This window comes from Hibiscus syriacus, unplaced genomic scaffold (genome assembly GCF_006381635.1).
Source record: "Hibiscus syriacus cultivar Baekdansim isolate YM2019G1 unplaced genomic scaffold, ASM638163v2 tig00112343_pilon, whole genome shotgun sequence".
Lineage (NCBI taxonomy): Eukaryota > Viridiplantae > Streptophyta > Magnoliopsida > Malvales > Malvaceae > Hibiscus > Hibiscus syriacus.
Genome location: NW_024063306.1, coordinates 596,667 through 611,694, shown reverse-complemented (window position 1 = coordinate 611,694; position 15,028 = coordinate 596,667). Strand labels below are relative to the sequence as shown.

The 15,028-nt window shown below is 36.5% G+C and overlaps 1 protein-coding gene, 1 non-coding gene and 1 pseudogene across 6 annotated transcripts; all 3 read left to right on the top strand.

Annotated features, from left to right (window-relative positions):
• Positions 1-8,098, top strand: LOC120178036 (annotated as a pseudogene).
• Positions 1,557-1,630, top strand: TRNAI-AAU. Its single transcript has one exon. It is a non-coding gene; the product is annotated as a tRNA-Ile (tRNA).
• A 1,411-nt stretch (positions 8,099-9,509) lies between the features above and the next one.
• On the top strand, positions 9,510-13,335 carry LOC120177994 (peroxisome biogenesis protein 22-like). Of its 5 annotated transcripts, none has more exons than XM_039183969.1 (8): positions 9,510-9,832; positions 10,477-10,713; positions 10,794-10,841; positions 11,791-11,847; positions 11,926-12,027; positions 12,352-12,417; positions 12,679-12,806; positions 12,867-13,335. In XM_039183969.1, exons 1-8 carry the CDS (start codon positions 9,710-9,712, stop codon positions 13,000-13,002), a joined length of 897 nt encoding a protein of 298 aa, XP_039039900.1. In that variant the 5' UTR covers positions 9,510-9,709; the 3' UTR covers positions 13,003-13,335. The 5 variants fall into 5 exon arrangements, with proteins under 5 accessions (XP_039039900.1, XP_039039901.1, XP_039039899.1 ...); XM_039183970.1 differs by having other exon boundaries at positions 9,665-9,832; positions 12,679-12,780; positions 12,959-13,319; XM_039183968.1 differs by lacking the exon at positions 9,510-9,832 and having other exon boundaries at positions 10,324-10,713; positions 12,679-12,780; positions 12,959-13,076; positions 13,165-13,335.
• Positions 13,336-15,028: the final 1,693 nt, after the last annotated feature.

Genomic DNA, 15,028 nt, shown 5'->3' with positions numbered 1-15,028 from the left:
ATGACAGTGGTGCCTAAAGGCCACTTTGTTGTTTATGTTGGAGAAGTCAAAAAGAAGAGATTCGTTGTACCGATTTCGTTCCTCAAGCATCCTTCCTTCCAAAATTTATTGAGTCAAGCAGAAGAAGAGTTCGGATTCAATCATCCTTTGGGTGCGTTGGTGATTCCCTGCAGCGAAGAAGCTTTCCTTGATCTCACTTGCTGTCTGCAAAGATCATGATAGTTGATATTAAAATGGCTAACTTAGCAGAGAATAACAATGTAGCATAAAAGCAAGTGTAAATGGTGAACTTGATTACTTTTTGTAAGGACTTTGTAAATGAGAAAATTCCTTTTATCAGACATTCTTGCCATTGTTATTTTGCTTTGATCTATGGTACCCCTGAAGAATATACCATATCCTACAATAGAATATGCACTTTATTTGAGGACTCCTCTCTCAACAACAAAGCCTAAAAGCCTTCAAAGGACATTCATTGAGAGAAGAAATAGGTAAGGGGTAAGGGTCCCCTTGCCTAATCCCTCTCCCTCCTTGGAAGTACCCTATTAAACCTATGTTGGTGGTTCACCCTGATGATTATATACTGACCTTTAATATTGATGTCTAGGATGATAATGGTTATTCGTAGGTTGACTGACCGTATTCGTAGGATGATTTATATACATACCCTCAGTATCGACTCGAATGGAATCAATAACAAATATTATTTTGCTTCAAAATGTTTCACCTATATGATCTGCTAGATAAAGTTGTTATCAAAACTAACAGGCGATGATTCAATGATAGTGTTTGATTTCAAGTGGATCATCATTGTTGGTTTCATTGAATGGTAAGGCATTGTAGATTGCGACAGAAAGACTATATGGTGGGGTTAATTTGTCAATAACTATATCATTTTGAATGCGATGCCATGTGATTCCACATAGCCATTATGTCTTTAAAGATCTTCCTTGGGGGCTTTCTCTTCACCACACAATCAACATGATTACTAATAAGGCATTTGGTCTTTCACAAATACAAATTCTAATGGATAGCCACCTTCTGCCAATTACTTGCAGCATTTCCTCATCCACACTACTAGTCACACAACAATCTCGAATTATAGTTTTCGGTTGCCGAGAATTGTGAATGCTAAGACGAGTCCGAAACGGAGCCTTTCGTTCTCCTCAGAGAGGACAGTGATGCCTAAAGGCCACTTCGCTGTTTACTTCGGAGAAGCCGAAAAGAAGAGATCCGTCATGCCGATTTCATCAGAAAATGGGGTAGGGAGAATTGAGTGAGGGGAGAAGTCAGTTGTCTCATCTGCTTAATGATTTCATCAGATGCTAAGTTTATGATGCATATATTTAGCAATTGATTTAGAAAAACCTCTAATGTATTCTCAATATGACCATTTGATTCAGTTACTGAAAAGGTATTCTCCATCAGTATGTAGTCTCTTCCAACACCCCACATTGTCAAATTGGTATGCCGTTTGACCTAGTGAGCAACTCAGTCTCTCATCTGAGTAATAAGTATTAGAATCTATAAAGTAAATTATAGCCCCGAAAAATAAAGGCCTATTAGCTCATTTGGTTAGAGCGTCGTGCTAATAACGCGAAGGTGGCAGGTTAAAGACCTGCATGGGCCATGCATTTTCCTGTTACCCTTTAAAGAAAATGATGCCGTTTTGAACTTTGTTTAATGGTACTTTTTATATTGGAATAGGCCCTTCAATTTTGTCACTTTCCTTAGAAAAGCTCATAACACTTTTTTTACGTTCAAGTAAACCTATGAAATATAGTTGATACCCAAATAAGCCCCTTAAACTTTACCATTTCATTTAAATCCTTTGTACACTTTTTTTAGTCCAAATAAGCCCTTATAGCCTTTATTAGTCCAAAATAATCCCTTATACGCTTTATTAGTCCAAAATAAGACCTTATAGATTTTAATTGATAAACAAATACGCTCTTGTACACTTTAATTGATAACCAAATAAGCCCTTATACACTTTAATTGATATCCAAATGAGCCCTTACACACTTTAATTGATAACCAAATGAGCCCTTAATATATTTTGTAAAAAGTAAGCTATTTGGATTTGAAAAATATGAAATAATGTTCAAAGGCTTATTTGGATGTGAAAAGTATATAATGAATTATATAAAGTTGGATATATTGTCGACTCCACCACGAATTGTTGCTATCCAATTAAACCCAATCCCCTCCCATCCACACGTGTGTCCGTGTCCATCTAACGGCTCAAACTCACTCTGTCGCACCAAGCCAACCACATCTCCACCGTCCAAACTACAACCAAAGTCCCTAACCCCCTTACCTTGGAATATCAAAAAGTAGAAAGGATCCGGCAACCGGAACCAATCGTATCCGAGACAACAACGACACCGAGAGTCCTCACCATAATCTCCTCAGTCTTACAAAAGCTAGTGGCCCGAAACGACCGGCTCGTCAAGGTCCTTGTTAAAAGTCCAAAGGTTAGCAACCAACTTTGAAAATGGTTTTCAAAGTTTGGTAAATGTTTCTTTGAAAATGGTTTTCAAAGTTTGGTAAATGTTTCTTTGATGTTTGTTGAAAATAGGAATGGGTAAATTCACTTTAGTCATTGCACTGTAGGGTATTTTCAAAGATTAGTCCCTAAGTTTCAACTATAAATACCCTAGCTCATTTAGCTTCAATATCATCCCAAAATCCCAAAAAAATCATTTCTTTCTCCCAATACTAGAGAGCTTTCTTGTGAGTAGTGAGTATTTTGTAAACACCTGTAAATTTTCTCTCTTAGTAAAAGATCTACAGCAGTCCGGAGACGTAATCAAATTGGTTGAACTCCGTTATCAATTTCGGGTATTATTTTTCAACTTTTATTTCGCATTCTCACTAATCTGGTTATAGGGAAATTACTTCTTTACTCGTTTATTTCCCAACAACTGGCATCAGAGCTTTTGGTTGTGAATTTTGTCAAAAAATTTTTGCGAGGTTACTATTTATTACTATTCACATGAATAGTAAATTTCGTGAATAGTAAAAATTTTGTCGGCGATACGAGTTTGTCGACGGAGGTGTTCTTATACACGGTGGTTTGCAAGAATTGTCAGAAACGATCCAAACGAAACCAGTTTCGAGTGGGATCGATAGCTGTAGACGAAGGGAATGTGAAAATTGAAAAGTTCGATGGTGTGGACTTTGGCTTTTGGAAGATGCAGATCGAAGATTTTTTGTACCAGAAAAATCTATATCAACCTCTCTCAGGAAAGCAACCAGATAGCATGAAGAATGAAGACTGGGCTCTTCTCGACAGACAAGCCCTCGGAGTTATCCGACTGACGTTATCCCGCAATGTTGCTTTCAACATAGCAAAGGAAAAGACCACGGTGGGTCTTATGGTGGCTCTCTCCAGTATGTATGAGAAGCCATCGGCCTCAAATAAAGTGCACTTGATGAGGCGATTATTCAATTTGCGGATGACGGAAGGGGCATCGATGGCACAACACCTAAATGAACTCAACACAATCACAACCCAGTTGAGTTCAGTGGAAATTGAATTCGATGATGAAGTTCGAGCTTTAATTCTCTTATCATCTCTACCAGACAGTTGGAATGCTACTGTTACAGCAGTTAGCAGCTCTTCGGGAAATAATAAATTGAAATTCGACGATGTTCGGGATATGGTACTGAGCGAAGAAATTCGACGGAGAGAATCGGGTGAAACATTAACCTCCTCAGCCTTACGCACGGAGTCCAGAGGGAGAACTTCAGAAAGAAATTCAAATCGTGGCAGATCCAAATCCAGAACGGGAAAATCAAGAATGGGAAAGAAAGATTTTACCTGTTATAATTGTGGCAAGAAGGGTCACTTTAAAAGAGACTGTCGAGCACTGAAGAAATATACCGGTGCACAGGAATCTGCCAACATGACAGAGGAGACATGTGATACCATGATTCTAAGCGTCAACACTCCGATTGAATCATGGATCTTGGATTCAGGGGCATCTTTCCACTCCACCCCATGCCGAGAAATCATGGAGAACTATGTTAGTGGTGATTTTGGGAAGGTTCATCTAGCCGATGATGAAACCTTGAAGATCGTTGGAAAAGGAGACATCTGATTAAAGTTGCCAAACCAGACTACCTGGAAGCTGACAGGAGTGAGACATATTCCTGGCCTCAAAAGGAATTTGATTTCTGTAGGACAGCTTGATGGAGAAGGATATAGTACAACCTTTTCAGGCTGTGAATGGAAGATTACCAAAGGAGCACTCGTCATTGCTCGTGGTAAGAAAACTGGTACTCTCTATATAACCTCAAATTTAGAGAATATCATTGCAGTAGCAGATGCTGATGGAAAATCAAACCTATGGCACCAAAGGCTTGGTCATATGAGCGAGAAAGGGATGAAGACACTTTTGTCAAAGGGGAAGTTGTCGGATCTAAAGAATGTAGATGTCGGACTATGCGAGGATTGCATCTTTGGCAAACAAAAGAAAGCCAGCTTTGCAAAGATTGGTAAGACACCCAAGGCTGAAAAGTTAGAGTTGGTTCATACTGATGTATGGGGATCATCTCCAGTTCCATCTCTTGCAGGCTCATTATATTATGTCACCTTCATCGATGATTCTACAAGGAAGGTGTAGGTTTATTTTCTGAAGAAGAAATCAGAAGTCTTTGATACCTTCACAAAATGGAAGGCCATGGTGGAAAATGAGACTGGTTTGAAAGTCAAGCAGTTGAGGTCTGACAATGGAGGAGAGTACAAAAATAGAAGATTCAGAGATTTCTGCGCAAACAATGGGATCAAGATGGAGATAACAATTCCCATGACACCGTATCATAATGGCGTAGCAGAGCGCATGAACAGAACTCTGAATGAACGTGCCAGAAGTATGAGGATACATGCCGGATTGCCCAAATTTCTATGGGCTGAAGCTATCAACACTGTTGCTTACTTGATCAACCGTGGGCCCTCAGTTCCTTTGGATGGCAGAATACCAGAGGAAGTTTGAAGCAAGAAAGAAATAAACCTTTCACACTTAAGAGTGTTTGGTTGTATTTCTTATGTACACATAGACTCTGCTGAAAGAAGTAAACTTGATGCTAAGTCCAATAAATGTGCCTTTGTTGGTTATGGCAGTGATGAGTTTGGTTACCGGTTTTGGGACTACGAAAATCAAAAGATCATCAGAAGCAGATATGTCATTTTCAATGAGAATGTGATGTACAAAGACAAGTCAACCATAGAATCAAGTAGCTCCAATGCTGAAGCTGAAACAAAGAAATTTGCTGAGTTCGAGGAGATTTCTGGAAATGATGTTCAGATCAGTCCTGAAGCAGTTCAAGAAGAACCAGTCACACCAGAACTGAGAGGATCCTCCAGAATTCCTAAACCAACCCAACGATATTCTCCTTCTTTGCACTACTTATTGCTGACTGACAATGGTGAACCAGAGTGCTATGATGAAGCAATATAAGTGGAGGATTCAGTCAAGTGGGAGTCTTCCATGAAAGATGAGATGGACTCCCTTATGTCAAATCAGACGTGGGAATTAGCTGAATTACCACCAGACAAGAAAACACTCCACAACAAGTGGATTTACAGGATCAAGGAAGGGCACGATAGGAGCAAACGCTACAAAGTGAGATTGGTTGTCAAAGATTTTCAACAAAAAAAAGGTATTGACTATAATGAAATTTTCTTTCTGGTCGTGAAGCTGTCTACAATTATACTGGAATTGAAAATTGTAGCTGCAGAGAATTTACATCTTGAGCAGTTAGATGTAAAGATAGCTTTCCTTCATGGTGATTTGGAGGAAGAAATCTATATGAGGCAGCTAGAAGGCTTCATAGAGGCAGGCAAGAAAAACCAGGTATGCAGGTTGAAGAAGAGCTTGTATGGTTTAAAACAAGCTCCTAGACAGTGGTACAAGAAGTTTGATAGCTTCATGGGTAGCAGTGGTTTTACCAGATGCCAAGCATATCATTGTTGTTATATCAAGAGGTTCGGTAATAGCTTTATTATTTTATTGTTGTACGTTGATGACATGCTCGTTGCAGGCTCAGACATGCAAGAGATTATAAACTTGAAGCAAAAATTGTCGAAGCAGTTTGCAATGAAAGATCTGGGCGCTGCAAAGCAGATTCTTGGGATGAGGATCAAGAGAGACACAAAGTCGGGGACTTTGATGTTATCACAGGCTGAGTACATCAACAAAGTACTCTCCAGGTTCAACATGCAATATGCTAAACCAGTAAGTACACCTTTAGGTGTTCATTTCAGACTCTCCAAAGAACAGTCACCAAAGACGGAGGAAGAACGTGCACACATGATGAAGGTGTCGTATGCCTCAGCAATTGGAAGTCTGATGTATGCCATGGTTTGTACCAGACCAGATATTTCTCATGCAGTGGGAGCTGTTAGCAGGTACATGAATAATCCGGGCAAGGTATATTGGGAAGCAGTCAAATGGATCCTCAGATATCTGCGAGGTACCACAAACAAAGCACTTTGTTTCAAAGGTGGAGATACGATACTGACAGGTTATGTAGATGCTGACTTAGCCGGAAATGTTGACATCAGAAGGAGCACTACAGGGTATGTCTATACTCTAGGAGGAATTGCAGTGAGTTGGGTTTCTCAACTACAGAAGATAGTTGCTCTCTCCACAACTGAAGCAGAATATGTCGCTGTTACGGAAGTCAGCAAGGAGATGGTTTGGCTCCAAAGTTTCTTGGAAGAGTTAGGCAAGAAACAAGAAAACAATGTCTTGTATTGCGACAATCAAAGTGTTATCCATCTAGAAAAGAATCTGTCTTTTCATTCCAGGACGAAGCACATACAATTGCGATATCATTTTATTCGGTCTCTTCTAGAAGATGGGATTTTGAAAAGATTAGCGGAGCTCAAAATCCGGTAGACATGTTGACAAAGAGGGTGACCACGGACAAACTGAAGTTGTGTTCAGCTTCAGTTGGCATGCAAGAATAACAAGACTAGAAATGATGCTGCATCGATCGAGATGTGAAGACAGATTAAAATCAGTCTTCAAGTGAGAGATTATTAAAAGTCCAAAGGTTGGCAACCAACTTTGAAAATGGTTTTCAAAGTTTGATAAATGTTTCTTTGAAAATGGTTTTCAAAGTTTGGTAAATGTTTCTTTGAAAAATGTTTTTCAAAGTTTGGTAGATGTTTGTTGAAAATAGGAATGGGTAAATTCACTTTAGTCATTGCACTGTAGGGTATTTTCAAAGATTAGTCCCTAAGTTTCAACTATAAATACCCTAGCTCATTTAGCTTCAATATCATCCCAAAATCCCATAAAAATCATTTCTTTCTCCCAATACTAGATAGCTTTCTTGTGAGTAATGAGTGTTTTGTAAACACATGTAAATTTTCTCTCTTAGTAAAAGATCTGCAGCAGTCCGGAGATGTAAGCAAATTGGCTGAACTCCGTTATCAATTTCGAGTATTATTTTTCCGCTTTTATTTCGCATTCTCACTAATCTAGTTATAGGGAAATTACTTGTTTACTCGTTTATTTCCTAACAGTCCTAACCGAGCAGTCGAATGGGCTGAACTCGAACGCCACTTGACATAATACTTCGGCTCCCCTAGGGAAATGCTTGCATGCGTTTCATGGCGTTAGGGCTCCCAATATAAGCATACCGAAGTACTTGGAGAGGATTTATAAATACACAAATTGCAGTCCTTCGTGCTTTGTGTTGGGATACGTTTATATCGACATGTTGGCACATAAACATCTGAATTCGCCCCTCGTATCGTTGAATGTGCATAGATTGCTTGTTACTTGTGTCATGGTTGCTGCTAAGGTTCTCGATGATGCGTAAGTATTATTCTTCTTCTTCTTTAAAAACTTGGTGTTTTTTGAGGAATATTTTATAGTTATTGGCAATGTTTGAGGCACTACAACAATGGGTTCTATACCCGGGTGGAGGAGTGACCAGTGTTGAACTGAACCGGCTAGAAATGAAATTGCTTTTCCTTTTGGATTTTGGAACGAGTTTTCAAGACCTATTACTTCCACTTGAACAAGAGATGTTCATTAATGGTGCTGGTTGGGAAATCGGAAGGGGATAAACCCCATAGCCGTCGATGATACCATCGACGATATATGTTGATTTTTTCTCTATTTCTAGCCATGGGTTGACCCGAAATTCTTCCATCACTCAAGTCCCCTTACTCGTATAATTATATTTGTATGAGTTGAGTACATTTAGTCAGCTCGGTAATAAAATAGAACTGGAATGGACCGAGGGACGGGTGGGACAGTCGCCCTGAAATTTTAAAATTATTGTATATTTTAGATTTTTTTTTATGTATTTTCTATTGAAAATTTGTTTTCGCTACCCTGGAATTTTATAAGTTCTAATTCACCCTCTAACATAAAATTTTGTGTCAGTCCTTGAAATAGAATATTATTTTTATTAAAAGATTTGAGTTCGAATAACTACATTTACAAGATGTGTTTGTTATTAATCAATAAATTAAAAAAATCTATACTATCTTATTTTTTTAATAGAGTATACTATTTTGTAATTACTCTAGAGTATTATATTTTGTAATTACTCTAGAGTATTAAAAGGAAAAATTTGTATGTATTATGTATAATCATACTTTGATCTAATTTTTTTTTAATTAAATAAAAATTGGAGTTAATTGCGTTACATATTCTCATATTATGATTATGATTCTTATTTTAAATTGAACTCTAAACTTTTGAATATTTTAATTAAATCTCCAAGTTATAACTTTCATTCTAAAGTAATCCTCAAGCTTTTGAATATTTCAATTTCATCCTAAATTATGATCCTCATTATAAATTGGTCTCCAAACTTTTAAACATTAAATTTCGTCACAAACTATTGATTTATGCTAATCACATCCCACTAAATTTTAAGAATAATGTGGGTGGATTTTTTTTAAAGAAATAGGGGTGTTTAAAAATTACTTTGGAATCTAGGGCATTTGCTACATTGCACATGGAACTTGTATGGAATCTTCACCCCCTTGTGATAAGTTTCAATTTTTTAATATATTTTATGGAACTCTTCAGACGAGTTCTACGTGTACTGTACCAAATGACCTAGATCCCAAAATAATTCTCAAACACCCATAGTTTTCAAAACTTTTCCCGCCCACCCCATATAACCAACGAAGCCAATCACATTCATGTTAATAAAATTGTTAGGTAATGCAATATTATTATATTTTTGAGAAAAAAAGGTTAAGTTATGGTTGAAATTGTATTTGAATGAATCTGGGGTTGATATTGGAGATTCAAAAGTTTGATGATCAATTTAGAATGAGTCATAGTTTGGGATAAAACTAAAATGTTTAGAAGTTTTAGGACTAATTTGGAATGAGAGTCTGTGTTTAGAGATGAAATTAGAGAATTCAGAAATATGAAGACTAATTTAGAATGATGGATATAGTTTGGGGATGTATGATGTAATTAACTTTAATGGTTAAGAAGGAAAGAAAATGAACAACAACAAAATATCCATAGTTGACGCAAAAAAGAAGAAATCTTTATTTACAGAGCGAAATTGGTGAATTTCTCATTTTATATATTTGAGTGATTTAATTAAATGGTGTTGAGGTGCTGAGAATCTGAAAAAAAAAAAAGCTTCCTCTCGCTCGCAACGAGAACAGCTTTTGCTCGATCGAGCGGCGTTGTCTTTCACTAATCCAGTTGCCATGGCGGAGCCATCTTCGTCTTTGTCGTCATCCAAGGACGAGCTGATTCAGCTCATCAAGCGTCTCGGAACTTATCTGGCCCACAAGATGTCAAATCTCTTCTCGATCTCGTTACACAAACTGGTTCTCTCTCTCTTGAATTCTTTTCTCTCGTCTTTTTTGCGAATCCGATGCGACCTTTTTGTTGCTTGAAAACGACATTTTATTCTTACTTTTTCATAATTAGTTCTATGATTTTGGTATTTATTGGTGATTTTAGCGGAATATTGATTTTTATTTGAAAATCTGTCTACTGAAGAAAATTATAATAATGGAGAAATTAATCTTATTGCAGGTTTGAATTCTCGTATTTTAGATAAATTATTTACTTCTTCTACTGGTTTACTATATGATAATTGTTACGGACAATAAATGGTGTTGATTCGTCTCCAATGCGAGCTTCTTTCTTGACGTTATTGATTTTTGAGCTTTACTGCTATAAGAAGAATGAAAATGCTATATTGAGGTGAAAGGCACCTCAAATCAGTTGTTGACATTACAGAAGTTACTTCAGAATGATGGTTTTAAGAAGGCATGCACTACTGTCTGCTATTGAATCAAGAAATGATTTTTCTTTTCTTTTTTTAGCTATGGGCATCCGGGGTTGTAGAGCTGCCCTTAGTTTTATCCTTCATTTTCTGTTCAATGTGTATGAAGCTATTATGTTCTTTTTAGCAATGTTTCCGAAGGTGATGTGTATGTTCTTACCATGTCCATATTGGCATCAGGATCCACGATCTGTTGGGGCTATTGCAGGGCTTGCTGTTGCAATTATCTTTACCTATAGGTTTATGAGATCACCTGCAGCACCCCCAGGAAGGCAACCCAAACGTCAAACTCCATCAACTAGTAGCTCTTCTATCAGTACCCAGTCAAATGCAACATTGACGCCGTCTGGAGTTTGTTCACCTTCAGAGGATTTAAGAGCACAAAATGTTGTTGATGAGTTCTTCCATCCAGTAAAGGTACGACCTCTTTCTACGGCGTTTTGATATGTTTTTTACTCTCCAATTATAATTTGCGTCCCTCTTTTTCCTCTTTGCAGCCAACATTAGGGCAAATAATTAGGCAGAAACTGAGTGAAGGTAGGAAGGTAACCTACAAATACTCCTTAGTCCTTAATGGTTAATACAATGAGAAAATATTTTGTTTGTGTCCTTTTTTTTTCTGGAAGTTGGATTCTTTGATATGTTCTGAGACTATGGACAGAGTTAGAAATGAGGATTTCTTTTTTTGCTCATTCAAACATATTGGTTGCTTTGTTTAGGATTTTTTGATGTGATAACCATTCTCCTTTAGCACTGATTAACAACTGGAAAGAACTTTAAATTTTTTGAAAATTTTTCAGTTTCTATGCTTGTAGTTTGGTAAATTGGCCAGGTTAACTGAGCAGCTTTTATTGTCATCTCATACAATCCCTGGATCCTCTTTGAGTGGGTTTTTGATTCTAGTATTGGATTTCATTGTTGCTATCAATTGTTTAAATGGGTCTATTTGTCAGAATAACTTGCTAAAGTAAATGTGAAAATAATACCAAGATTCAGCATATTCCATATATCCACTGTTTTCAATTAACTTGTGTTGGTCAATTTTTTAACTGAAGCTATCACGGAATATTGCTATTGTAAATCTAGAAATCTGCCTACACCTTGAATGTGCACCTGAGTCTTATGTGACATGCTTGGTTATTACCGACAGCCATTACCTGGTATTGTCATAACTAGCTGCTGTACTACTATGTGGCAGAATTTGTTGAATTGATTCTGTGCTGTTAGTTTAGCCTTTGCGTACTAATACATGAGCTAGTTAACCTCTCACGTCAGTACTGGTAATCTACTGAACTTTGCCAGTAGCTATATAACCTTCTAGTTTTATCATACTGCAAAAGTACGTTAGTCTCTCCGTACTAATTACCTCTAGACTTTCATGCATAAGTTTTGGGCACGTTGGTATTAATCCATATGCTGTTTTATCAAGTCATTGGTCAGGGCCTTTTTAAGGTCTTCGTCTAACTTTAATGGTGTGACAACTTATTGTTGTAGGTAACATGCCGTTTGGTTGGAGTTATCCTTGAGGAAAGCAGTCCAGAGGAGCTGCAGGTGTTAATCTTTTCTGTGAGCTTTATGTTTCTAACTTTATCTGCATATGGTTAATTTGATTTGTCTAATTTTGGGTAGAAACAAGCAACAGTGAGGTCCTCTGTGTTGGATGTGCTATTGGAGATAACCAAATTTTGCGATCTTTATCTCATGGAAAGAGTTATTGATGATGAAAGTGAAGTGAGTTCAAACCTTTTTCTATTGTATTAATTTATGCTAATTTGTCAAAGCTTAAACTTCCTTAAATGTCTTCTATGATATATTAGGTGTTTGAAGGTTTTGATAGGCATATTCTTCTAATTACAAGCGAAATTTTCCTCCTTGTTTTACTTTTCTTTGTGTGTGCCCACACTCTCGAGTGTGGCATTGCAGGTGCAGTATTCCTCCTTATTTGTTTCAGGCTGTAGTATTTTCTCATAGTGGTGCTTATATTAGGCTACTTGCAGATTTTCATATCATGTGTTTTTCCTGGTGACTAACATTGTGAAAAATGTTCGTCTATAGAAAAATGTGCTTCTGGCCTTGGAAAATGCTGGAATTTTCACCTCTGGTGGTATGGTAAAGGACAAGGTCTGTAATTGTGATTTGTGATCATTTTGATTGTATAGTAATTTTTCTTAGATTTAGATATATCAAATCGATATGTTCCTTTTTTTTGTGGGGGGGGGGGGGGGTTATGTCTGGACTGTGAAATCTGGTGTCTGCTATAAAAAATTAGAACGTAAACTAATCGATCATTCTTTCTTTGCTAATTTCAGAAATTTAGTGTTATATCCTCTTGTTTTTGGTAACATGTTTAATATTTTTACTTTGCCTGAAATGAATCTGCAGGTTCTCTTTTGCAGCACAGAAAATGGACGGACATCTTTTGTTCGGCAACTAGAACCGGATTGGCATATTGACACAAATCCCGAAATACTTTCTCAGTTAGCTGTATATTTTTTTTCCTGCCATAATCTCCGACATAGTTAATCAATCAGCACTCGGAATATTCTGATATTAGATTTCTGAATATATTATTGTCACGATGCTTATGTTCTGATATTAGATTCCGGAGTCATTCTCGTCACAATGCCAATGATTTTGAGAGTTCTTTTCTTCTTCTTCGCAGAGGTTCATCAAATATCAACTCCACATTTCTCCTGTCGGATCTGAAAGGACTGCAGCAAATGTCTTCAGCTCTCCATCCTTGGAGCACTTCTTCGGATGCGCTCGACTCTCTTGAACCGGTAAAAAGATGCAAATATGTTTTACCCTTTGATCTTTACGTGCGACCCTTTTCCGTTACAGCCCGTCCCGATGTTTTTCTTTCTCTAGGCACCCTTGTGCCGATATGTCGAGTCTTTTAGGATAACATTTGTGACATAGGGTTCAACATTCAAACTTTTTTCGTTTGAACCGGATAAACTCGATGCATCAATTAATGTCTGTAATCTTGATAGTTGAAGGATATGCAATGCAATCTTAAAGAATAAATTTGTTGCTTCACCTTCACCTTTCCCTTGACATGTTTTACCGTCTTTGATTTTCTCATGAAATAATAAAGAGTACTGAAGTAAAGCCAAATAGAGGAGTATGAAGACAAACTCCCAACTCGAAAGAATCCGGAATTTAGTTTAATTGGTATGTGTATGTGTGATGACGGACTAATTCAGATCGGATACTGTAAATAGTTATTACAAAAGCGACTTTCCCAATTCGGATCTAGTATCTCATTTTAATATACCAACTCGTTATTAGTTATAAATTAATTTTACAGACTGAATTGATAAAATATGTATATTGGATTTATTGAATTTTCTGTATATGACTAGACTGATAGGGTGTACAAGTTTTTGAGATTAAAATTGTTGTTATATCATATCACGTTAGAGATTTGTTTCAATTTTAACATCAGAATGACGTGTTTGTAATAATATTTTAGTTGAATAATTAAATTATATTATTTTAAGAAAATGACTTATTTATAAACAACTTAATAGTTGAATGACTTTTAATGTAGTTTATCCATGATGTTTTGAGGAGAATGATGTTATATTAAAAAAGGCTTGATACACTTTTTAGTGCTTAAAACTATACCTTAAATTATAAGTTGGTGCCTAAAGATTTTTTTTGCAAATAATAGGTGCTTAACGTTTTCTTCGTTACACTTCTAGGTGTCTACGTTACTTTTTTCAACTTTTAGATGTCTGCTGTTATATTTTATTTTATTTTATTTTTTAATAATAGAAATATTATTTTTTAAAAAGGAAAAAAAATCAACCCCCACTGCATCATCCATCTCCCTCTCATCCCCTACTGTTGACGATGAAGGGTCACCACCGATCGAGTTTTATTCGGAGGAGGATGAGGAACTCAACGGTGATGGTCGTGCAACGTACGAACAACTGTAGCCATTTAAGTCGCTTGAAAAAATAACGAAAAACATAAAAATTTGACGATATTCACGGTGTTTTTCACGACGATCGACACAATTTCACAATGGGCAGAAGACTAGGTTTTGATCGCGACGGCTAAGGGTGTTCAAATCCGGGTACCTGGGTCTTCGGGTATTTGATTTTTCGGCCATTGTACAAATCCAGATATTGTGGGTACCCAGTGACCAGGCACACCGTAATTCAAGTAATCAAGTACCCAATTTTTTTTATCATTTTCTAATTATTAAATTTAAAAAATAAAACTGATATTATTAAAAGATATTATATTAATTATCAACATACAAAATTATTGGGTGGGTGGTTTTTTTTATTAGTTTAATTTAATAGATAAAATTATTAATAATTAAATATGTAATATTATAATATATAAAAAAATTAACCGGGTATTCAGGTAACCAGGTACCCAAAATTTTTTTATAGAAAAAACTGGATTTTTTAGTTCGGGTCGACGGGTCGGGTCAATCGTGTTAGGTATTTTTGAACAACCCTAGTGATGGCAAGAGTTTATGATGGTGTCAATGACAACCATATAAAATTACTCCCTCCGTCCCATAATTTGTGTCTGATATTAATTATGCACATATTTTTAGGATATATATTTGATCAAGAAAAACAACAAAATCATCCTAAAAGATGATTGATAGATTTGACAAATTCGTTTTGATAGGTGTAAAAGAATATGATATATAAGGGTAAAAAAATATAAGTGTTGTTTTTTGTTATTTTTTTAATATAACATTTTA

Coding starts and splice junctions, on each gene's coding strand:
- LOC120177994 (XM_039183969.1), top strand. CDS start 9,710: ATGGCGGAGCCATCTTCGTCTTTGTCGTCATCCAAGGACGAGCTGATT. Junction 12,028..12,351: donor TTATTGATGATGAAAGTGAA/GTGAGTTCAAAC, acceptor GTTCGTCTATAG/AAAAATGTGCTTCTGGCCTT. Junction 12,807..12,866: donor TTTTTTTCCTGCCATAATCT/CCGACATAGTTA, acceptor CTGAATATATTA/TTGTCACGATGCTTATGTTC.